This window comes from Balaenoptera acutorostrata, chromosome 6, assembly GCF_949987535.1.
Source record: "Balaenoptera acutorostrata chromosome 6, mBalAcu1.1, whole genome shotgun sequence".
NCBI classification, from domain to species: domain Eukaryota; kingdom Metazoa; phylum Chordata; class Mammalia; order Artiodactyla; family Balaenopteridae; genus Balaenoptera; species Balaenoptera acutorostrata.
The window spans coordinates 27,228,018-27,254,854 of record NC_080069.1 but is presented as its reverse complement, the minus strand read 5'-3'; the positions used below and the strand labels follow the sequence as shown (position 1 = coordinate 27,254,854).

General features: G+C 37.8%; 1 protein-coding gene across 1 annotated transcript; it reads right to left on the bottom strand.

Moving 5' to 3' along the window:
• Window positions 1–639: 639 nt before the first annotated feature.
• Window positions 640–25,850, bottom strand: LOC130708370 (serine palmitoyltransferase 1-like). The gene is made up of 7 exons (XM_057548201.1): window positions 24,690–25,850; window positions 21,068–21,157; window positions 15,333–15,440; window positions 13,079–13,174; window positions 12,625–12,721; window positions 11,469–11,523; window positions 640–801 (listed from the first exon to the last, which is right to left on the bottom strand). Exons 1-7 carry the CDS (start codon window positions 24,738–24,740, stop codon window positions 744–746), a joined length of 555 nt encoding a protein of 184 aa, XP_057404184.1. The 5' UTR covers window positions 24,741–25,850; the 3' UTR covers window positions 640–743.
• Between the last annotated feature and the right edge of the window lie 987 nt (window positions 25,851–26,837).

Below are 26,837 nucleotides of genomic sequence, written 5' to 3'. Positions count from 1 at the left end.
CTTTCCTCTCATACTTTTTGAAGAAACAGCATGAAGGAACCAGACCACACTTTCAACACTTTGCTTAGAAATTTCCTCAGCTAATTATCCAAGTTCATTACTTAAAAGTTCTGCTTTCCACCGTAGCTACAGGACACAATTCAGTTAGGTTCTTTGCCACTGTATCACCACCATTGCCTTTCCTCTAGTTTCTAATAACATGTTCCACATTTCCTTCTGAGCCCTCAACAGAAAGGACTTTAACATCCATATTTACTAACATTCTGGTCATGATGGGATCCCCATTCTCTAAGATGATAGACATTTTCTCTACCATGCTCTTCACTTTCTTCTGAGATCTCACCAGGATTATCCTTAAAGCCCATATTTCTACTTGTAGACTCTTCAAATCTTTTTCTCTCATGCACCTCAAGATTCTTCCAACCTCTATCCATTACCTAATTCCAAAGCCACTTTCATAGTTTTAGGTATTTGTTACAGCAACACTTCACTTCCTAGTACCAAAATCTGTATTAGTTTCCTAGGGCTGTCATAACAAATTACCACGAATGGGGTGGGAGAAAAAAAAGAGAAATTTATTTTCTTATATTCTGAGAGGCCAAAAATCCAAATTCAAGCTGTTTGCAGGGCTGTACTCACTTTGAAGGCTTTAGGGGAGAATGTGTCCTTTCTTCTTCCAGGTTCTGGTGGCTCTATTCATTCCCTGGCTTGTGGCTGCATCACTCTAATTTCTATCTCCATCTTCACATGGTCTTCTCCTCTTTCTCTGTGTATGTCTCCTCTGTGTTTCTTATAAAGATACTGTCACTGGATTTAGGACCCATCTGGATAATCTAGGATGATCTCATCTTAGAATCCTTAATTACAACTGTTACAGCCCTTTTTCCAAATGAGGTGACATTTACAATGCAGGATTAGGATTGGGATAAGACCATGTCTTTGGGGGCCACTATTCAACTTACTACAGCCTCCTTTCTTTTCTGATCCTACCACCAATCTCTCCCACCAGTTTTTCCCGAGAATGCTTCTTAACAAATCATTTTCACACATATCCTTGCCTCGTAGTCTGCTTCTGGAAAACCAAACTTGATAGAGTTTGTATCTGGAGCATCTACTTGATTCCATTAATCTATTTTATTTGTGCCCATTCTGATACAATATTACTTAAAAAAATAAATTACTTATTTTGAAATATTTTCAGGTCCATATGGCGTTGTAAGAAATAAATCAGTGAGATCTCATGTCCCCTTTACCCAGTTTTCTTCAATCAATCATAACATCTTGCAAAACTATGGTACAATATTAAAACCAGAATACTGACATTGATACAGTCAGGATACAGAAGCATTCCCTTGCCACAAGGATCCCTCATTTTGCCTTTTTATGGCTACACCCACTTCCCCTTCTCCCTCCTCAGTCTCTGTCCCCTGACACCCCCTAATCTGTTCTCCATTTCTATAATTTTGCATTTTTAGAATTTTATATAAATGGAATCATACCATAGGGGAAATTTTAAGATTGGCATTGAAATTTCAGCGTAATTCCCTCAGATTCATCCAGGAAGTTGCATGTATCAATCGTGTTTCCCTTTTCATTACTGAGTGGTATTCTGTGATATGGATGTTAGGTCATTGTTAGGCCATTGTTAGCTCTGCTCATTGTTAGGCCATTCACATGTTGAAGGACACTTGAGTAGTTTCCAGTTTTAGAGCTCCTATTAAGATTTGTGTACAGATTTTTGTGTGGACATCAACTTTCATTTCTCTGGGATTCATACCCAGGAGTGAAGTTGGTGGGTCATATGGTAATTTTATGTTTAGTTTTACAAAACCTGCCAAACTATTTTGCAGAGTGCCTGTACCATTTTGCTTTCCCCTCAGCAACATATCAGTGATCTAGTTTCTCTACATCCTCACCAGGTGTTGTCACAATTTTTTACTTTGGCCTTTCTGATAGGTATGTAATTATATCTCACTGTAGTTTTAATTTGCATTTTCCAATTTTCATATGTTTATTTGTTATTAAATAAGGATGAGAGAGGTCTGTATATCAACCTTGGTAAAATGTCTATTTCTGTCTTTTGCCCATTTTCCAACTGGATTTTATGTTAACTGTTCAGTTTTAAGAGTTCTTTGTGTAATCTAGATACTATTCCTTTGCCATTAAGTGGTTTGCACCATGTTTTTTTTTAATTCACTGTAGTTTTGTGGTATTTTGTTCTGGTGAATGTAGCAATTCAGTTGGCTCATTATTTCTTATTCATAACAGTCAGTTCTTCTTTCATGAGGTTACATTTTCTTTTCATTTACTCTTTCAACTGATATTTAACCAGTACCCACTATAAGCCTAAGGAGATAGGGACAAAGAAGTGAACAAAATCTTCAAAGATCTTTTTCTTCCTGGAGCTTATATCCTACTAAGGGAACCAGAAAGAAACAAGACAGACAAGGAAAATATATAGTGTCTTAGATAGTGATAAATGCTAGAGAGAAAGTAATAAAGCAGGGAAGGGGATTATAAATTGTTTGCGAGGTTGATATTTTAGATCAGATGACCAGGGAAGGCTTACTGAGAAGTTAACTTTTGACTTAAATCCTAGTTGCAAATGAAAGAGCTAGCCATGCAGATACCTAGTCAATACTATTGTCTTTTGTGCTACACAGTAAAAAAATTTCTCGGCTCCTATGAACTTTGCAGGTAGTGAGACTAACAGGTGCAAGGCCCTAAGGTTGGAGCATTCTCAGAATGCTCAAGGCAGAATGAGGGGCCAATCTGGCTGGATTGGATTGAGCCAGAGGACAGAAGAGTAGGAGGTGAGGTTAGGAGTGAGGAAGAAGCCTGGTCTTATGGGGATTGTAGGTCGCTCTCAGGACTCTGCCATTTCCCAGATGACATGGGGGCTGTTGGAGGGTTCTGAACAGAAGAGAGACATGCTCTGGCTTGCATTTGCCAGGATTTCTCTGCCAGCTCTTTGAAAATTGATTGATGGGATCATTTTAGAAGCAATGTATCAGCTAGGGTCTAACAAGGAAAAATAAGCCACTTGAGTGGTGAGAAAGCAAACCTGACACTTTGCTCTGAGTCAAGTTTGCCCTGCCTGAATTTCTTTAGCACTTTTAATGGCAGCTGCCACCTAAGTAAATAGCTCTGCTCAGGGGCAACCTCACAACAACCTACGTCTAACAAATATTGCTAGAGGCAGAATAAAGAGGAATCAAAAAAGGAAGAATCATGGGATTCATCACAGAGGAATGAAAATCTTTTGATAATTATTAAGAAGTGTGATATATAAAACAAACACTGATGTGGGTACTTACTCCCCTACTCATCCCCCCAACATTAAAGGGCCCCAAACAAGTCTGCTCTATTTACCTCAGTTTGGAGAAAATGGGATTATTTGAATGGGCTTTATGTAAAATGGTTGTGTCTCTTTTGCCTGATTGTTTTGTGGGAGTGAACTTTGTGTCTCACTGTGGAATGCTTCCCCTGCCTGGTATTGTAAGACAGGCCATATAAATCCACCTTTTGGGCAACGTCGTACGTGAATTGAAGATACTAAAAGAAGTCAATAGGGTTGCCTGATCCCACGTAGTGTAAGGTGGAAACTGGGGGTTGACAGGAGTAGTAGCGGAGGATTTTTATCCCTAGGGTGAACTGGTTTAGGGTTGACTTATGCACTCAGATAGAGGGCCTTTGTTGAATGCCTTGTGCAGATTTTTTAAAGATGTGGTACATAAACCCCGAAATTCTAGAACATAGAAATATTTTGATTTCCATTTTAGTTGTTGGAAATCTCCTTGATATAAAGAAGCAAGTGAAAGAAAATGTAATGGGACCAGCAAGTCAGCCTTTTCATATCATTTAGGCAGCAACCCAGTTCTTTGGGGAAATTGAAAACATTGTCTTGTAATCTCTACCTAATCAGAAATGTAAACACAGCTCATTACTGCCTAAGACTGGGCCCTGTGACCTCAGTCAGGTAGTACCTGAAACCAAAGGGGGGAAAAAGAGGGAAAGAGAGCTTTAAAAAAGTACAACCTGCTGGAAAGACTTCCTTGCCCCAAAATCTAATTCATACTCTCTGTAAAGATTTTTCAAGGACAAATGCAAATCTTAAAAGTCTCTTCCACAAATAGTAAAAAACCTTAGTCTTCTGAGCAGATAAACAGCTTATTCCAACTGTTATTTAGAAACTAGTGAGTTTTATATTGTACTACCTGATTCATGACTAAAGTTTTAAAATGAAGCTATGAGATCACTGGTTGTGTCTGTATGTCTGTGGTGTATGTTGGAGATACGGTATTTTTTTCTACCTCTGATAGTATTATTGAAATTAATTTGTAAAAGAGCTCTGTTTACTTTGCTTAAAAGTGCTTACAAATTAAATATTTTTAAATGTAATAGAAACCAACCCAAATATTTTTCAAGTTCATGTGATCCAGGATTAATCTTTAACAAATAAAAGTAAATTTAAGGTTATCAGTTCAATTAAAATAGGCATGTGTTTAGAGTTGTCAGCATTAAATGTAAAACTTTTATTTAACCTAGGTTTATTAAAAGTCAAGGGGGCTTCCCTGGTGGCGCAGTGGTTGAGAGTCTGCCTGCCAATGCAGGGGACACGGGTTCGAGCCCTGGTCTGGGAAGATCCCACATGCCGCGGAGCAGCTGGGCCCGTGAGCCACAACTACTGAGCCTGCGCGTCTGCAGCCTGTGCTCCGCAACAAGAGAGGCCGCGATAGTGAGAGGCCCGCGCACCGCGATGAAGAGTGGCCCCCGCTTGCCGCAACTAGAGAAAGCCCTCGCACAGAAACGAAGACCCAACACAGCCATAAATAAATAAATAATTCCCAAAAAAATGTATTAAAAGTCAAATAAGTTTATGTTATCTCTGATACAAAATTTGCCAGCAAGAAAAATAGCTTGGGATGTTGATCGACTTTGTCTAATGTGTCCTGAAGTTTTCAAGGGTGATCTAAACATAATTTTGGGGAACAAGTGATGTAGATAAATGTAAGTAAGCTAAATCTTAAAAACAGCTTCCAAAATAATTTGGTAACAAAACTGTACAGTTTTGCTAAGTTAAATTAAATGATGAAAATTCATCGAATGTCTAGATCATTTCCAAATATGATAAATTGCTGAAATATTAATTGCTAAACAAGTATAAATGTACCTACTTTTTGTCTTCTTATTACAGAAAAACTGAATATGTTTAGATTTATTAGAAACACGTCATGTACCACATTGAAAAAAAATTATTATGTTATGAGGAAATGTATGTTTCTAGAAATTATGAAATGTATTCACATGTTTGCCAACCAAAAAATACTGGTATAACAAACAGGTCACAATTGCTCACTCCTTAGTTTTCACTAGAAATTAAGGTTTCTATGGGTTAAGAACTCTAATTAATATAAATAATTAAAATTATTAAAATTAATAAGGAAAACATCTTTATATGTAAGGCGAAAAAAGTATAAGGAATGGAAATGCATTTTCTTAAGGGGAAAACAAGTAATTTTGTCCTAAAAAGAAGTTAAAAAAAAAAGGAGAGAGAGAGAGAAAGGGAAAGCATAAGACAAAATTTGAATATACAAAAGAAAGGTGTTATAGAGGTTTACGGAAAAGAAACCCTGAGAAAAATTTTTGTGCGTGGTTAGGACTGGCTAAGAATAAAATAGAATAAATCTAGAATAAATATAATAAATTTAATTGAGTGAATGAATTTTAATATTAAAACTAAGCTGTTGCAAAACTAGAATTTGAATTTTTCTCTCTGTTAAGTGGACAAAGTTATCTTGCAATATTGATCTGTTTTTGATAGCAGATTGTAAAATTTCTTTACCTTTTAAATAATCTGTTGTAAGTTTCTGTATTTGCCTTTGAAATAGCTTATTGTCACTTCGGTTAAGTGAATAAGTATTCTTTCACAGTGACCTATGATCCTATTTGACCAAGTGTTTTAAACCTTTTGATATCTTTGACAAATTTCCCCAAATCAAATTCTAGATGAAGTCTTTTTGACCTCTAGCTAACTTTGAGGTTTTCAGAGGGCCCCTGAAAAACCTCAAAGAGAGATATTAAACTTATTAGGCTTATTTGGTATGTTAAATTACATGGAAAGCATTGTCAAATGAGTGATAATTTGAGATAAACCTTAGGTTATATTGTATGAATGAATGTTACTAATATAAATGTTATAGAAATTATATAAAATTCTTAAAACTCAGATATGTCCTGGTATAATATCCATCACAATTCTAGTTATTATTTTATAATGTTGTATGTCACAGAAATAACCAAATTTCCTTGTCAATTGCATTATAATAAGATCTTTAACCATACCATTTTAAGTATTTTGTCATTTATAGACAGTTACTGTTTTACTCTCATGCTTTTACAAAAATGCTTCATGTTCAAGAAGATTTATAGAAAGAATTTTTTGACATATATACCTTTCTGATAACTTTCAAATCATATACTTAACTGAGTAAGAAATTACAGAACTCTAATGAAAACCCTGATGGTTTCATAAAACTGCTAACAAAGATCAAGATCAATAAGAATTAATTATACCAAACTGAATGAACTGATGAACATGATCATAAGTTTTATGATTTTTCATCTGAACTATTACAGGCTTTTTAATCTTTGCTTTCCAGATATAAGGAAATCTTTCCTCTTAAGCTGACAATATTATAGCTACTTGGTAAATTATACATTTGTAAGTAGCATTGAAACATTTATCTGTTTTTCTCCCTACCTGATTGCTCCAGAATTTGGAGACTCTTCGTGAGTATTCTTATTTTCATGGCAATATAGTTATTTGTATAAGTTCACTAAGAATATGTTCCCCTTATAACAGGACCCAATTGGAAACTTTGGCTATGGCTTTGGCTGGAAAGTCATATTTGAGAATGTGCATAGAATCAGATACAACCAGACAGCCTTAAGGAACTGAGGCTGACTTTAGGGAGCCATAAAATCCCTTGGAAAGTTAGCCTGGTACCCTGCTAACAGGTTCTCAGTGGCCTTACCAGGTGAGTAAGGAAGGTCACTTCCTGGCAGGCACAAGAATCTCAGAATATTTGGGGGACCTCAAGAAGAGAGGAATTCACCCAAATATATAGGTATTACAGGCAAGTCAGATGGCAAGTCCTTGGTGTGGCTTCATGGCTTCCTGGCCTCCATAGGCTAATAAAAATTTAATCTGGGATTCCTTGTGAAAAGTTCCAGTGAAGCAAATTTAAAATAGTCTTTATGGTCAATCACTATTCTTTCTGGATTTAAGTAATCAGGCTAGGTTTAATGAAACTAAATTTATTTGGCAAACAAATTAAATGTTAATTCAGCTATCTTTGTTAGAAATGAGGATGACTTTAGAGAAAAAAGTTGTTTTTCAGTAGAACTTTAATACACAGTCATGGGTATTAGATTCTAGTTCTGTTAATTGTCTTCAAGGTTTTGCTTTTCTACTCGTTAGCTGGTCTGGATCCTGAATTCTTCTAGTTTGCTCAAATCTTTTACTACAACTTTTCAAACTAATGTTTCCAATTTTTCTCCCACTTTGGACTTGGAATCGTTGAGAACTAAAACTGCCCTTTTCCTGAAGCCCTGTGAACTGAAACTGAACAACTTGAATAAACTTAAGAGAGGTTACCTCAATAGCCCATGTTTAGACCATCTCTGTGCTTATTGCTGTGTAAGGCACTCAGAAAGTTTACCTGAACACCTGATGACATCCTCAGAGACATTTCAAACTGCAAAAGATGCTTCAATCCTGACATCAAGAAACCTTCTGCACTGGCAGCAATCAGAACTCACTCAGACAGTGAGTTTATAACTTGCTCCAATCATTAACCATTGTTTTTCCTTTGTCTCTGTAGAAATGCCTCTTATTAAATACCCAACTTCTCACACCCTATAGGCCTAGCTTTGGGAGCCCACCTGCATCTCTGCTTCCTGAAATGAGTAACTGAACTGATCAGGACTAAGATACTGGTTCAGTGAGATATAAAGCAATCTATCAACTTAACTTCTGGACTGTGAAACTTAAGTTTCAAAAGTGGGACTACAGAGGAGCAAAATTTCTCACCCCAAAATGTTTCTTTGGCATGCAGATTATTTTGAGCTGAAAAAAATCAAAGCCCAAAAGACTCAGGAAGAACCTTTGACCTTCCTCCTAACTGCCTAAAGAATGTAGATAGAGGACCTGTTTCAGGAAGGGAGCTATCACCATAGATAACTATGGTATGAACTGGGTGTGTACACAGGGAGGAACCTAGCAGTGTGTTTTTTAAAATTCCTCTCTGTCTCACTGTCTCTGCAAGGCCAGCAAACATCTGTTTACCAAACAGTTGCTTTTCCATCTCCATGTAAATTGCCTTCCCCCTCTTTGAAGTCCCAAACTGCTACCCCAACATCCTATTTTGTCTTTAGCTGAAGATGATATGTAAGGTGAGGGTTCCTGCCATTTTGGTGAGTTATGCGGTTTTCCTGGGTCTCTCCAATGTATACATGTTATTAAAATTTTCTGTGATTTTCTCCTGTTAATCTGTTTCATGTCAATTTAATTCTTAGACCAGCCAGAAGAACCTAGAAGGGTAGAGAAAAATTTCTTCCTCCTGACAGAGTGAACCTGCAAAACCCTACACACCCCAACCTGGGACCCTAACAAAGGCAGAGCCCCTGATTCTTGCTAGGTTCTCTCTCTCTCTCTCTCTCTCTCTCTCTCTCTCTCCCCCCCGCCCCGCCATCCCTCCCTCCTTCCCTCCCTCCCTCTCCATGACCTCACAGTGTGGCCCTGGAGCTTGCCGTGTACCCTCCAAGACTATTCGATCAAATGGGCTCATCTCACATGTTAGGTGGAGCAAGTTGGTGAGAGAAGGAATGAAACAAAATGCTCTCTTTCTGGCTGCCTGGATGCTGAATGTCGCATTAAAGTTTAACTAAAACCAAACGGACAGAGAATTATAACTTGAGTTCAGAAAGTTAGAAGCTGTGTTTCAGAGCCTGTTATACTTAAAAAAACTCTTCTGGAGAGCACATTATTTACCATATTACTTTACCCATTTTACCAAATGGAAATACTAAACACTGGTCTAGGTCCTAGGGATAGAACAATCAACAATTCAGACGTGGTCTCCATCACGTGCTTAGTGTGGGGAAAGTGCTGGACATGAATAATTATCTGTTATAATTTAGGGGCTCTTCAAGATTCCAGCAAGGACCCAAAGTAGCATAGGCCGCTGACTTCCTCTCCCAAATGCAACCTCAGAGATGAGAGAAGCAAATCACTGATTAGAGGAGACTAAAAAAAATTACTTAGAACTGAACACTGAAAATACTTACTGCCTTTGAAATGTTTATCTTTAAGCTATTTATTGGAAAATAATAACACCAATAACCTAAATGTAAAAAGCTAAAAAAGAGTAAAAAAACACAATTCAATGAAACAAGAAAGCAGAAAAATAAGGGAAAAAAATCAATCAAAGAAAACAAAATATGAGTAACAAACAAAATCAAACTTAAAAAAACGTGCTGGGCAAAATCCTGGAAAGATTATCATAAGAATGAAAACGACAGAAACAGAAAATAAAAAGGGGAAATAATACAGACACAAGAGAGAGAATCACAGACTACACCCAGCCCAAAGGCCCCAAGTCTAGAGAGTCTTACAGAGGAGTCCTGCTCAACTTTGAAGAAACAAATAATCAAGCCTGGTCTTATACAATGGCTTCATAATGCAGGGAAGTGGAAAAATTGCTCAATACTTTATTGAGGCTACCACAACATTGATTCCTAGGTTATATTAGGTTGTTGTAACAAAAGATTATAGGCTCATTTAAATTATAAATATGGATATAAAAATTCAAAATCCTAACTAACAGTGCAGAAAAATATACTGTAATCAAGGAGGGGTTTACTCAGGAAAGCAAGGATGTTTTAACATCAGAAAATACAGTCATCCCTCGGTAGTCACAGGAACACTGGGTAGGGTGCAGGAGTAGAGGTGGGTTTCAGTAGTTTCAAGTGTACATGAGAGGTGAGGATGTGGAGAGGGCATAAACAACTCTGGAAAAAGACTGGCTACAAAGAGAAGCAGAGCAATGGGCTAGTTGCTAGAGGGGAGTATGGGGTCACGGGAAAGAAGAATTTAAGACAAGATAGGGCAGAGTGTACTTGAATGCTAATCAAATGACTCAGGAAAGGGGAGAGACTGAAGAGAAAGGAGAGGAGACAACCAAAGGCACTCGGTCCTTAAGAAAGGAGAGCTGTGATGGATGGAGGAACGTTTCTTTGGCTATAACACGAGGGAAGACTGGTTCGGATACCCGCAGGTGTACAGGTTTGTGAGGGAAAATGAGGGAGTTCCCAAGTGACAGCATGAGGCAAGGCTGTCAGCTAAAAGCGGGTGGAGTGAGACAGAGGGTTAGGGATTTTGGAGAGAAGAAAAAGTGAGAGAGAGCTGGGAAAAGTAGAGGACTGGACTTAAAAAATAAACACATTAACACTCATAGAATAAAGGGCACCTGAGGTAGGTGTTCATGAATTGACAGTGACTCCAATGTGCTAGGCTGAGCTGGTTTATTAAGATTTCATAAGCTAATGTAACTGGAAACAATAATATCTCTCTACCACAAATCATGCAAGAACTTTTGTTAGGATCATAAGTCAGACCCAGACTTCAATTATTTCTCCCCCTACTTTATCTGGAACATCTGTGACCCGCTTATTTATTAACTGTCCTTTTTAGAAAAGTTTCTAGTTTCCATATCTGGCAATAGGGATAGGACTTCCACGACTGAGAAGGCAGGTTTCAACTTGGAAAGGCAAAAAGAAACCACAGGCAAGGTGAGATCATTTTCTGTAAGATAAGAAATCTGCCTGAAGATGTCACTAGCCTCAATGTTTTTCTCAATTCTAGAGGAATCTTAAAGAACTACTCTTGTGTAGTTAAGACAAAAGTAGACAGAACACTCGTAAGGTTCACTTTGATTTCACTTGTTTCTTTTTCTTGAAGTAACTTAAAAAAATGAGTAATCTTCTACAAAGCAGCATGGACAGTATGAACCCACTGTCATCTAATTACATCCTTTTACCCGTACAGATGTGTGGGAATTCTCCAGTGTTTATGCTGGTTATTTCTGGTGGCAGCATGTTGTTATTTCTTTTCATCTTTGTTATCTTCTGTACTACTGTAATATTTTACCAATGAGCTTGTATCATTTTTAGAAAAACAAAGTTATGATTTTTTAAAACAATGACAAAATGGATGCTCTGGCTTCACACACAGAGACAAATTTGAATGAACTGTGTTTTTGGTTTCTTAGTTGCAATTTAGACACACTGACTCAAGCCTATTAAATGCACTGAAAACCAAAGAGGTGACACTCAAAATTTTTCACAAGTTGTTTAAATGTTGTGCAGATAAACTTTTGAGTTGGTTGAAAATATATAAAACTCACCCTTGTAAAGCTTTATGAATTCGTTTGCACTTTTCCTTCAACACTGCAAAAATACCTGAAGGAAACAAATACATTTGATAGTACACTTGGAAGATTGGATATACTAATCTAAAAATGTTTTTCAAGATCCAGTTCATCAATTTAAAATGCAGCAAATCCTTCTGCCCACTAATAACACATAAATAGACAGCCAGTAACTCCTCTGAAGGTCCCCAACTTTCATCTGTGGCATATACTAGCTGGCACCTGCTCACCCAACTTTCAGCAAAATCTGGGATGAAGTTTTCCACAACAAAACAATGGCTCTGTTCTTATTAAGATACTATAAATTATCTGGCCAAGAACAAAAGGGTACAAATATATTAAATATTTCTGGACCCTAAACAATTTGGGAAAAAAATAGACACTGCAGTCATGTTTATGATCTCTTCTTGATATTTTCACTTTCTTTTAAGGAAAATCCACAAACTGAAAGATCTGAGGAGACAGGAGTGGCAGGGTATCTGACAAGTATATGAATGTGCACACAGAAACACTCACTTTTACTGATTCTCTGAATTAAAACCAATGCTGAATCTTTAGAAATTTATAAAATTTAAAATTACAAATACCAGGCCTGCTTTTCCATTTTCCTTTTAGTCTTTGGTGAGGAGGCGCTATCACAGCCCAGAACCACATTTTAAATTGAGTCGACTGCCCATTAAGCAAGCTTTAATAGTTGGTAAACCTGTATGGCCTCAGCACCAACTCATGAATCAAAGGCTGATGGGGAAAACTAGACAACAGTTATAAAATTATAAGTACCAAAAATTAGCATACTTCAGCTAATTTCTCAAAAAAACCCGATAAACTAAATGATGACTGGCCCAGAGCTAGTCCCTCCTTTTTCTGGCATCTCTGCCCACCAAGGGAGCGAGCTTTGCTTTGGCTCTGGCTTCATCTCCAGAAACATGAGAGAAACTCTAACCCGGAAACCCTGAGGCAGGGACAACTTCTTCACCATCATTTTTCCCATAAATTGCCAGATAATGTAATTCAGAGCCAGAGCTTTGTCTGGGAAATCATTTCCTCCAGCTAATTTCTCCAAAAAGGCAAACCAGCAGCATGGCTAACATGACTTGAAATAGCTTTGATTTCCTGGGTTTAAAGGTTATACCTGGATTTTCTTCCATGATGTTGAGGGCCTCAATTGCAGCAGCAGCTAAGAGGGGAGGTAATGAAGCTGAAAAGCAGTATCCCTGGCCGGAAAGTCGCTGAGAAGAAACAAACAAGTTATAAAACATAAACACTATTTTTGGCTCTGTTTTTCTTTGGCTAAAAAATCTAAAGGCACCAAATCTCTGCACTCCCTACCAAATAGCACGTACAAATGGTGAGGTGCTAAGACCCAGGCATGTACAGAAGTTATGTAACAAAACCAAAACTTTTTTAGAAAGGGAGATAATTTCTAAATGTAAATATTTTGAATGATTCTTTAACAAATCTACTTCTAAATAAAAATTGTGTGAAAAACTAAGTTAGAATGAAATTTTGTAATAGCGGTTACATTTTTAGTTGACCAGTGGAGCAACGGGTTTCAGTTTTTGCTTTTGTTTTTAAAAAGAACCCACCTGATGGTCAATTACGAAAGACCTGCCACAGCAGAAACCCCCAATAGAAGCAAGTGAATTCTCCATGTTGGCACTGATAAGATCAATATCATCAATCTGTCAGAAAAGAGGGACAGTGGGAGTTATTTCTCAATTTAAAGAAAAGGAGGGGGAAAAAAAAAGGCCAATGTCAATCCTAGAGACAAAATTTCAGCACTAATGTCAACATCTGGATTCAAACTACCTCCTTGAAAATAAAGGGTAAGTCATACAAAATCAATTGTTAAAAGGACCGATGTTTCATAGCCCACCTCTGAAGATGTCTCACTTTATACGTTTTTGCCATTCCATCATTCATCGACAATTTATTCACAGTGGAAGAGCTAGATAAAAGATGAAATCTAAAGTTGTTTGATACTAAACATATTCAGAGGTACAAGATAAGATCATTTCCTTGCTAAAACAGTGGTCTCAGCTGTCCTTCTCCATAGAAGGTACTTGAGATAAATAAAAAGAAATCTATCAGGGTTTTGAGCACTTTGGAACAACTACTACATTCCATTTACCTTTTCCACCTTTTCAAAAATGAAATCAATTTATCCAAACATGATGGCAATAGGCCATCATGGGCTCTGACCAAAGTGGACCAACTGGGCAGTGGATGAACCTAATGTGCCCTCTGGGCTCCTGAGTAGCCACGACCTTCTCAACGGCTCAGCACTCCTTTGGTCCTCACCGTCTGCTCCAGCCCCCAGCACCAAGTTCCATCCTGCATACAGTAGCCATTCTGTAATTACTCAATGATGGCCATAATAATGACTGGTCAGATCACATCTGGTGTTTTTCCAAGTGTTCCACAGATCCAACAAGGAAACCTGCGCACTCTTCTTCTTTTTTTTTAACCTTTCATTATGAAAAATTTCAAACATATACAAAAGTATAAAGAATCCCCATCACCAGATTCAATAATTATCAACTTACGGACAATCCTGTTCCACGTATAAGCCCCCTACTGCCCTCTTCATTTCTTTGGAGCAAATCTCAGACTTTACATGTTTTCATCTATAAATATTTCAGTGTGCATTTCTAAAAGATATGCCCTCTTTCAAAAACATTACCACACTTAAAAAATGAAAAATTTCTTAATATCAAATACTGAGTGTTCAAGTATCTCTGTCTCACAAAGCCTGTTTTTCACAGTATTTGTTTGAATTAGGGTCCAAATAAAGTCCATACATTCTGCACTCTTACTCAAGCCATTATAAATACTACCTCTGAGACAACTGCTGGAAGCAGTGAGAAAACGAGAACAGTGAAATTAGATAGTGCTTTTTCCTTCTTTAAAATTTTCATGCCTTAAAAATTGCTCTGGTGTAAATTTTACTTGAATTAATTTCCATTTATCTTAAATTCTTCAGTGCATTTCATTGCCAAATGTCAGTTTGTCTTTGAAGAGTATGCTTCAGTCAACTTGGTGTGATAGTCATTCTGCTCTACATTTTTCTCTAGGTCTGTATGGGTAGAGGGATGCAAATAATCTAAGGTGAGTTTATATTTTATAGTTCAACATTTTAACACAAGCTGCAAAACTTTTATGCACAAGATTTGGAGAAAAGCTTCCTTCACATCAACCACACAGCAGTGGGTAAGGGCAGGTTACACAGTGGTCGGTGAGGACAGGTTCTGCAGATGGGCCCACACTGTTCCTCTCCGAGGCTCTAGGAGCAAAACCCACTAAGAGTAGGGCTAGTTGAGGCTCATTTCCTTTCAGCAAGAGAAAACATAAAAAACTCACTCCAGTTGTCTGGGACCTTGAGCGGCTTTGTGAATCCATGCTGGTGGTATTTCTAATATATATATATATATAAATCACCCCCATACACACAAATAACAATACAGAATTTTAAATATTAGAAAGAACATCTTTTCACTGCTATGATACTTTCTAAAGGACAACTTAGAGAATTCTTACTGGTTTTAAAGAAAAAATGGAAGGCAAATTTAACTGTTTCTAGAGAAGAAACACGGAAAGCTGGGATCAAATGTTACCGTGCAAACAGAACACAAATTCTATGATTAGCCACTGAGTTCCAAGGGAAGATGGGGACCCTGGTCTGGCTGACCCAATCCTCTGTGGGCTCAGTGAAGTGACAGACACCAAAGCTGCACCCTGCACATCGATGAGGAACACTGTCTTGTGCCCATGAAACCTGCCCAGCAGGATGGAACTGCATGGTTACTATATGAAGGAATGTTCCAAAAAAGGAGAGCTTACATCGATTCCAAAATGTTCAGTGACTCCTCGGCCATGCTCCCCCAGGACTCCAAACGAAAGGCTTTCCTCCAGAAAGATCCTTGCTTTATATCTGTATTTTAACTTAACCTAAGTGGTAAATAAACACAACTTTAAAATACTGAAAATTCATAAAATTCATATTTGTGAATCTGCCTACTTGCTAAAATTTATTTGTAACCTCCAAATCAATACTTAGGGCATATGTGCAGGGTGGTGAAAAACTTTGAGTCACCTGAAATGCACCTTCCCAGCTGAGTTAACGGGCTACTGCTTCAGCTTATACTGCAAACAAGTGTCCTTCTCACATTCTGTTTACTGCCACATTTTTCGCATTTTGTGCTTTTCCTTGTGATTCTGTTGTTCACAATGGCCCCCAAGCACAGCGCTGAAGTTCGGCCCAGAGGGCCTCAGCGCAAGAAGGCTGTGATGTGCCTTACGGAAAACATGCGTGTGTCACATAAACTGCACTCAGGCCGGAGTTAGAGCACTGCCGGCTGTGAGTTCAATATGGCTACATCAACGGTGTACACTAAATAAGGTGTCTTTACCCAGAAACACATATAAAACACGGTTATGTACTGAGTAACTGATGAAAACGTGGTGACTAGAGGGTTGCAGAAAACTAACTCTGTATTTGCCCTAGGAGCAAAAGTTCAGTATTTGGTAATTCAGTATTTGCAGCAGGTTTATAGAACATAAATATATATACACACACACACACACACACACACACACACACACACACACATACACACATATACACACACACTTTATAGAACTACAATGAATAATGAAAATTAACTGTACTTTAGATGCTCTAAAATGATTCAATTTAACTCAGTAATATAGCCAGCACAATGCCGATTTTTAAAGAAAGAACTGTTAAGACACTATGAGTATAGACATGTAATCTATCTGTTAAATACTGGTCTGATTATACATAAAAACTCCTAGGGAAATGTTGTAAATATTCTTCCCTCAGAGGCACTATTCCAATTTAGATTCATTTTTTTAATCCACAAAAAGTTTTCATTAATATGTTTTTTAATCTTTTTTTTCCCCTTTGTTTTCCGGCTTATAAGAAAGTCCTTTCCCATCTAAGGTTTAGATGCATATTTATCTATATGTTCTTCTAATTATTTCATAATTTTTTTGGTTTATACATTGGGAGGCTGAACATATGTACAGATTTTTCCCCCTAGTGTTTAATTGATTTACCCTTTTATGATATGTATGTGATAAGTTTCACAGTTGAATTAAAATACAGTGATTATCAACCACTAAATTTTTATATATATAACATGAGAAGTTGGGCTCTTAAATCTTTCCATGGCTCATGTAATCTTCTCTTGTGCCAGAATCATAATTTTTTTTTAAAGTTTAATTTATTTATTTATTTATTTATTTATTTATTTATTTATTTATAGCTGTGTTGGGTCTTCGTTTCTGTGCGAGGGCTTTCTCTAGTTGTGGCAAGTGGGGGCCACTCTTCATCGCGGTGCACGGGCCTCTCATTATTGCGGCCTCTCTTGTTGCGGAGCACAGGCTCCAGACGCGCAGGCTCAGTAATTGTGGCTCACAGGCCTAGTTGCTCCGCGGCATGTGGGATCCTCCCAGACCAGGGCTCGAACCCGTGTCCCCTGCATTGGCAGGCAGATTCCCAACCACTGCGCCACCAGGGAAGCCCCAGAACCATAATTTTAATTATTAAATGTTTAATTACTATGATTTTTTCCACTGAAACTATAGAAATAATGCACAGAAATATATAAGATGGGTTGATGTCTCATATCATGCGTCTGATAATTTATTTTTTAACCATCAAGATTTTACAGGCTAGGGCTTCCCTGGTGGCGCAGTGGTTGACAATCTGCCTGCCAATGCAGGGGACACGGGTTTGAGCCCTGGTTTGGGAAGATCCCAAATACCGCGGAGCAACTGGGCCCGTGAGCCACAACTACTGAGCCTGCGCGTCTGGAGCCTGTGCTCCGCAGCAAGAGAGGCCGCAACAGTGAGAGGCCCGCGCACCGCGATGAAGAGTGGTCCCCGCTTGCCACAACTAGAGAAAGCCCTCGCACAGAAATGAAGACCCAACACAGCCAAAAATAAATAAATAAAGAAAGAAAGAAGCTTTCATTTAAAAAAAAAAAGATTTTACAGGCTAATCTTGTGAATCAACATCAAATTGGGAGAGGGGTCCTCACTGGGCTTTTACCTGAATTTTCATTAACAATGAACAAACTAATTTGGGGAGAATTACATCTTTTCAATACTAATTCTTTCCCATCCATTAATAAGAGGTATTATATGACTGAGATAGTTTCTAAAAACCATGTTTTAGAAAATATTTAATAATATTATCCCAGTACTGGAACACAAACAGACAGGTAAAACAAAACAGGAATCCTTTTGTCAAACCCTAATTTGTATACTGTAATTTTACATACTCAGTACTTTAGGTACTTGATCTGTTCCTACACTTTACATTTTGTTTCACTGGCTGTATATTTGCCCATCAGTACTGATTTATTATTGTACTCCTGTAACATACAGTTCTAACATCTTGTGGCCGACTATCTCTCCTACATTATTCTATCAGTCTTTGACACTCACAAAAGGAAGGACAGGAAAACAAATCTCTTTTATTGACATTTAGGATGTATCTAGATTTCCTCAAGAAATAGTGAAAAACTTAAAAAATAAGATATGAAACCTTTATTTTGAATCCCTATTCAATTGATGGACTCAGAGATTCAGATTTTAATGGTCAAATGCAATGGTGGTTTATTACAGGAAAATCAGTGTAATACACCATACTAATAGAATGAAGGATAACCACATGATTAACTCAACTGATGCAGAAAAAGCATCTGACAAACCCCAAACCTCTCATGAGAGAAGCATTCAACAAATAAGAAATAGGAGGGAACTTCCTCAACTTGATAAAGGGCATTTACGGAAAACCCACAGCTAAAATCACACTCAATGGTGATGGCCTGAAAGCTTTCCCTTTAAAGAGCAGGAAGGACACTCACTCTTGTCACTTCTAGTCAACACTGTACTGGAAGTTCTAGCCAGAGCAATCAGGCAAGAAAAAAAAAAGAAAAGCATCCATCCTTGGAAACGAAGAAGCAAAACTAGCTCTATTCACAGATGACATGATCTTACATACAGAATAAGATCCACAAAAATACTGTTTCAGCTAATAAGCAAGTTCAGCAAAAGTTGAATGATGCAAGATCAATACACAAAAGTCATCTGTATTTCTATAATTAGTAGTGAACAATCCAAAAAGGAAATTAAGAAAACAATTCCATCTATAATAGCATCAAAAAGAATAAAATACTTAGCATCAAAAAGAATACAATACTTAGGAATAAATTTAACCAAAGAGGTACCAGACTTTACAGTAAAAGCCACAAACAATACTGAAAGAAATTGAAGAAAACTGAAATAAATGGAAATACATTCCATGTTCATCAATGAGAAGACTCAGTATCATTAAGATGGCAATACTTCCCAGAGCAATCTAAATATTCACTACAATCCCTATAAAAAATCTCAATGCCATTTTTTACAGAAATGGAAAAGCTGATCCTAACATTCAAATGGAATTTCAAGGGACGCCAAATAACCAAAACAATCTTGAAAAAGAACAAAAATGGAGAACTCACGTCTTGATTTCAAAGTTTACCACAAAGCTACATGAATTAAGTAATTAAGCATGGTACTGGCATAAGGCTAGACATATAGACAAATGGAATAGAACTGAGAGTCCAGAAATAAACCCATATACCTACAGTCAACTGATTTCAACAAGGGTGCCAAGACCATTCAATGGGAAAACAATAGTTTCTTCAACAAATGGTACAGGGACAAATGGATAACCACATGCAAAAGAATGAAGTTGAATCCCTCTCTCACAGAATATACAAAAATTAAGTCAAAATGGATCAAGGGCCTAAAATAAGAGCTAAAACTATAAAAACCTCAGAAGAAAACATAGGGGTGTATCTTCATACCCTGGATTTGGCAATGTATTTCTTAGATATGACACTAAAAGCACAAGCAACAACAAAAAACTAGATAAATTGGACTTTGCCAAAATTAAAAACTTTTGTGCATCAAAGGACACTATCAAAGAAATGAAAAGACAACCTATAGAATGAGAGAAAATATTTGCAAATCACATACCTGATTAAGGGTCTAGTACCCAGAATACATAAAGAACTTTACAAAAAGACACCCCAGTTTAAAAATGGGCAAAGGACTTCTAGAGGCATTTCTCCAAAGATATACAAATGGCCAACACAAGAAAAGTGGCTCAACATCATTAGTCATTCAAGAAATGCAAATCAGAAATGCAAATATACTTCACACCTACTAGAATGGCAAAAATTAAAAAAAAAAAAAAGTATACATTGGTAAGGATGTGGAGAAACTGAAACCCTCCTCCATTGCTGGTGGGAATGTAAAATGGTACAAGCCACTGTGGAAAACAGTATGGCAGTTCCTCAGTAAGTTAAAAATAGAATTACCACATGATCCAACAATTACATTGCTAGGCACATACATAAAAGAGTTGAAAACAGGGATTCAAACAAATACTTGTACATGAATGTTCACAGCAGCACTATTCACAAATGCCAAAAGGTGAAGCAATCCAAATATCTGTTAACAAAAAAACCAAAATGTGATACACCCACACAATGGAATATTACTTAGCTTTAAAAAGGAATGAAGCGAAGAGTAGCCCCTGCTTGCCAAAACTAGAGAAAGCCCGCGCACAGCAACGAAGACCCAACGCAGTCAAAAATAAATAAATTTTAAAAAAAAGAAGAAAAAAGGAATGAAGTACTGATAAATGATGCCACAAATTGGATAAACAATGAAAACATTATAAGTGAGTGAAGCCATAGTCATATATTATATGATTCCATTTATCAGAAATATCCAGAATAGGTAAATCCATATAGACAGAAAGCAGACTGGTGGGGGCTAGGGGCAAGGAAAAATGCGAAGTGATTGCTTAATGGGTACTGGGTCTTCTTTGGGAGTGACAAAAAGGTTTTACAACTAGCTAGTTGATGAGTGCACAACGCTGTGCACGTACTAAATGCCACTGAACTCTACACTCTAAAATGGCTAGTTTTATGTTATGTGAATTTCACCTAAAAAAAAAAATCTCAATAGTCATGGTTTCTAAAGACAGTGTATTGTATCCCCTTTTAAAAAGCTGAGTTTTACAAAATACATATTATATGATTTCATTTATATGAAATTCTACAAAAAGCAAAACTACAGGAACAGAAAGCAGATCAACTTGGCTTGCGGCCAGGAATGGGGTACTGATTACAAAGGGGCATGAGGGACTTCTGGTGACAGAAATGTTTTATATCTTGACTATGGTGATGGTGATAGGGGAGTATACATCTGTCAAAACTTATCAAACTGTACTCTTAAAGTGAGTATATTTTATTATGTGTCAATTATACCTCAATAAAGTTGGTTTTATAAAACTCAGTCTTGATTACTCTTTAAAGGTCAGGGTTGGCATTTAATGTTAATCTACTTCCCTAGTATGATCAGAATGTGTTTATGATACCTATTAAGCAAAGCAATGCAGACATTATACATTGAAAATGGTCACAAACAAAAGGCATAACTGCCAAATAGTCTGAATACTGAAATAATAAATAAACATGGTTGCTCACCAATTCTGGAAGAGGGCAAATAGTTCCAGTATTCATATATAACCCCTCGACTACAATGAAACGTCGAGTTACACGAGCCTTGCGAGGATTCTTTAAAAGAAAAAAAAAATAGATGTTTTAAATTTCAGTAACTCCAAATACAAAATCTGTTATATGCTCTCTAGCACTTTCACCCTACAAGATTTATTCACCAAGATAAATCAACAAATAGATAGACTAAATCAATTTCAAGCTCAAGGTTTGAGATCCTGTTATTTTGAGATGAAAAACAGTGCTTTCTTCTCTCAGACATGTTTTCAGGTCACACAGTCAACTAGGAGGCCTCACACACAAACACAAACTGTTTAGACACCGAGAATACTAAAACACAAACAAAACCCTCCAAGCCCAGAATGACTAGGAAGGGACCCAAGGGAACTTTCTGGGGGAGATGGGGACGTTTTATGTCATGATGGGGGCCATGATACCTGGGCTACACAGGTATAACCACTGGTCAAAACTGTATAACTAGGACTAATGTATTTCAATGTAAATTTTACCTAAAATAAAAAGAACTCTAATGATGATGATGATAATCATCATCATCACAGAGACTGAGTGGGGAGTTAGGTGAAGGTTCAGATGATACAAGAGTGGCAGAATATTGAAAACAAAGCCGAGAGAAGGGTACAGGGGGCTTCACTATACTACTGTTTCCTTTGAATGTGCCAGAATTTTTCCTAATAAAAAGTTAAAAAACAGACAAACCCTGACCTCCCTTACTTACCAAAAAACAGATGAAACCCTTCTCCTTCCTGCCTCCTCACTACTGGTTCAAGTAAAACTGGACTATGCCCTCACCCAGTCATGTTCGGGGGTGGTGCAGTGGAGGGACTCTTTCAAGTAACACACACCTTCCCACACCCCACTGACGTCAAATCACTAATAAACCACTCCCACTGCTGAATCTGTAGATGTTTCAGGTATGCTGCACTGAAAAAATTCCACAGAGTTTGCCGCCACCTTTCTACTCAAAGGTTTCTTGCCTCTAAGCTTCTAATGAACAACTAGAAACTCAAATATCAGAGCTATTCTTTAAGGGGTATTTTAGAACCCGCAGCTGTATGTAATACTGAAAAAAGTGTCGGCTGAAGCATGCGAAAGTTTACACCATTCTTGGTCATCTTCACTCCGTCCCTAAGTCAAACCTGAGGCTGCGGGTCTGCTGGGAGGTCACAGCTGAGGACCTGGGGGCATCCCGCCTCTCCCTGCCTTTAAAACACAAAGTATCTTTCTTATGATCTTAAAATACTCAATGAAGGAATATTTTATTTTTGGAATATTCTTGGGAAATGGAAAAGTACAAAAAAGAATTTAACAAATGAGCTCGTTACACCACACACTGGTAACTTTTTCTTGTAAGTACAATTGTTCAAATCAGGATTTTACCGCAATCGTTCTAGGACCTGAGTTTTTAAAATATTATGTTGTGAACATTCTCACATTATTTAATATTATTTAAACCATAATTTTAATGGAGATTTAATATTCCACCTTGCAGATACACCGTAAATTATTTAACTATTCCCACAGTGCTGGATTTAGGTTGTTTCCTTCATTTTTTTTTTTTACATCACGTGAATACCCTTCGATCTCTGACACCATTTCTGATTCTCTTCTAAAGATAGCACTCCGGAGGGTATAGATATTTAAGAATCCCAGAATATACCTGCCCATTTACCCTCTAGAAAGGCTGTGCCAACTGAAGCTCTCCTCAGAGTTTTTGGAAGGCCCTTTGTACATCAGTGTGAAACTGATTATTACCATAAAAAGTTTTCCCTAATTGGACAGACAAAAACTCTTACCCTAATTTCTGTAACTGTTAGTGAGGTCAGACTATTTTCTATTTGCTCAGTTATCTGCATTTCTTCTATGAACTGCTGTTTTTACCTATTATCTTTTTTTTTTAAGAAGGATTAATACGGGATAAGAGAACTCTATAAGAAAAGGAATGAAAAAACATATGAACTCCATTAGTTGGGAAACTGACAAAAAGAGTTTGATCCAAACTCAGATTATTTAACCTACTTTCAAAGGAAATATAAGCATCTAAGTACAAAATATTTAAAAATTTAACATTTATTATTTCTGTGAAAACAAAATTAAAAAAGAATTATTTCTAAAAACCAAAATGTAAAGTAATTTAGAAAGCCTACTCTTGGCAGGAATATGTGGTATAAATTAATTAGTAAAAAGGTAAAAACTATAAAATGGAAATAAATTTTAAGATAACTTTATTTCTTGTTATTCATTAAAATAAAAGTTCCACAGATTATAAATCTTATACAACACACACACAGAACTTGAATATGTTGTCTTCCAAATTTGTACAATGCTAACTTGGCAAAATAACTCTACAGCAGACTGGTTCATTGGTCACACTTTCTAAGGCAGTGTTTTTCAATACGGTAGCATTCTATTACTGAATCAGAAAAGGGACATCTTTTTACAATCTGTAGAAAGAATTCATTGGTGGAACGGTCTCAATTTTAAGATTTTCCCTATACATTCTTCTACATTGTATACTTATAAAACACTGTCTGTAGCACACCTAGCATAAAATAGCAGAAGTCTATGCATATTCATCACAAGAATGTGTATAATCATGAAGTGCTGCTCTTAGGCTATCACCTAAACAAAGATGACAGAATCCAAAAGGAATAATTCAAATATCTGGAAAAATGGAAATTAACACAAAATTAAGGATGTGATGAGCATTTTTATCAGTTACTCTAGTAACGGATGAGTTACACTGGGAAAGTCCACTTGAAAGTGGTGTTTGAGACAAAGGATGTGGTGACCAGGTTCCCAGTACACTTCACACACAGTGGTTCCTGCTGCAGAACCACAGACCACAGAACTACCTTCTCTGTTCATGTTGTCAGGGGCAAATAAATGCTAATTCTAACAGTGATGCTTTGAACACGTTTCCTCTGTTCCACTCTCTATCAGAACAACAAGGAGCAAGTTCCACCTGCCTAATTCCCTCCCTGTCCCAAGGGACTACACAGGTGCTTGAGAAGAAGTGTAAATAGGTTGCAACGTAGAAGGAAACCATGCTTGAGGCAGCTGCTTCCCACAGGGAGCAGCTGCTCAGAGATCTGGGATGAGGTTGGGGTAGGGAGAAAGAGTCTTCACTTTGTTCATAAATTCATTAATTAAGATCTGCCGCCATGGTTTCTTCTGGTGAATTGATACATGATTTATTCTGATATGAATAAGCCTATTTTGAATTCACTAGATACATCTTGTTAATGCCCTAATGAGTTCTGTTGTTACTTCTGTAGAGTTGAGTGTACATCCCTCCACCCCCAAAATGCATGCTGTTTTTCTCTCTCCCTTTTAGAAAGCTGCCTAGATAACCTTCCCCCACATTTGCCATATATAATTATGGCAATGATGAGGCAATTACTATCAGGCTTGACTCTCTAATCTGAGGTACATTTAATAAGCAGAAACACCCTTATTTAATGTCCACATGTGATCCACAGGCAAGTTTTCATGACAAATTACCATTTCATTTATAATTTAGCTGGTTAGAAAGTACAAAAGAACTGTGTAATTTTCTTCAAAAGAATCATACCTTTTGATCTTCAATCTCTTGTTCTTTCAATAGTCGCTGCAGGTCATCCATATCATTATGGTTAAATAGCTTAATGTCACTACGTGATGCCTGTAATCCCTTCTGAATAGCAAAGCAGGCAGCTTTATCTCTGCAAGGAAGAAAGACCCACCAAATTGGGGTTTAAAGGGTCTTGTCAACATTCTCAGAAAAGGAATGCTTGCTTTTGTAAGCTGACCAACATCCACTTGTTAAACTGAACATGGCAAATAAATAAAACATGTTTGAACATTAATATATTATCGTTTGCACTTCACTCTGCAAACCTTTCCACATAACTACCATACTGATTCTGTTCCACGAAGCAAACTCTTGCCATATTTTGACCTCTGAGAAATCAGCATGCATCTTACTATACAGATGGCATATTAGTTTATTCAAAGTACTTTTCTCTTTCTGAAAAATAAATGAAATATTGGTGCATCTCACCATCAGTGGCATCTCTGATTTGACTGGCCACCACTCTGCCATTACTTTGCCATCAAAAGGAATACTGGGTTACTGACTCCACATAACCCAGGGGAGAACTCTGAGTCATGCAGATTAATCTTCAGTAAGATCTCCTAAATTGAGTTAATGGGGGGCAGGATATATTTCTTAAATTAAGTGTATTATTTAAAAGTACATGCAACACTTCTGCTTCTGAGAAAATAGACATATTTTCCCTATTTTTCTCACTGGGTATAACCAAAAATCCTGGACATCATGTATAAGACAAACATAAGATGATGCTGAAAAATGGAGAGAAAAGGCAGACCAGCGAGGGATCTGAGAAATGACATGAAACAAGTTCCTGGAATTTCCTAACTTGGAACTGATGCAGCTGGCAAACTGGAAATGCCAACAGGCGAGACAGAAAAGCTCTGACAAAAGTCTGCTCTCTGTAGCCAAAGGGACAGGAAAGGGGGCAGCCCAGCAAAGGTCTCTACTGCAGCCAAACCACAGAAAAACCTGGGCCTGTCCCCTCCACACTAGCAAAGGCTGAGAGGGGGACCCAGACTCTAGCCTTCACGACGCCATAACAAGGCTCCCCAATACCCCTGTGGGAGCTGTCAGAGAAGGGAGCCAGAACTTGTATCTCTGTTGGGTAGTAACAAGTGGCTCCCACTGTGGTGTTAGTGAAGACCATGTGGAGAGACCTAACTTCCAATCTCCTGCAGGGAGAGACACTCTCCCCTGCCTATGGTTAGGCTGTGTTAGGGGAGGCTCAGACAAGAGTAGGACTCTCACCAACAACCAGAAGAAATGAAAATAACCCCACCTCAGTGTCAGTGGAGGCCCCGTGGGGACCCTGGACTTGTACTTCCACCTGACAGTAATGAGGCAGCAGTGCCCCCCTGCCCTTGTTGGAAGACTGTCAGAGAAAGCCAATTCAAACAGAAAGTTTAAATAAAGCATAAACTATAACAGCATAATATGAAACTGTTCATGTTTCACTTGTCATACCAATAACCAGAAAATATCAAACAATGGAAAAAAAAAAGAAAAAAAACAATTAACAAATGCCAGTACTAAGATGACAGAGTTGTCAGGATGATCTGATAATGACTTTAAAACAGTCATGATAAAAATGTTTCATGAGGGTGAACCAAGATGGCGGAGTAGAAGGACGTGCTCTCACTCCCTCTTGCGAGAGCACCAGAATCACAACTGGCTGCTGGACAATCATTGACAGGAAGACCCTGGACTTCACCAAGGAGGATACCCCACGTCCAAGGACAGAGGAGAAGCCACAGTGAGACGGTAGGAGGGGCGCAATCAGAGTAAAATCAAATCCCATAACTGCTGGGTGGGTGACTCACAGACTGGCGAACACTTATACCACAGAAGTCCACCCACTGGAGTGAAGGTTCTGAGCCCCACGTCAGGCTTCCCAACCTGGGGGTCCGGCAACGGGAGGAGGAATTCCTAGAGAATCAGACTTTGAAGTCTAGTGGGAATTGATTGCAGGACTGTGACAGGACTGGGGGAAACAGAGACCCCACTCTTGGAGGGCACACACAAAGTAATGTGTGCATCGGGACCCAGGGGAAGGAGCAGTGACCCTGGGGGAGACTGAACCAGACGTACCTGCTGGTGTTGGGGGGGTCTCCTGCAGGGGCCAGTGGT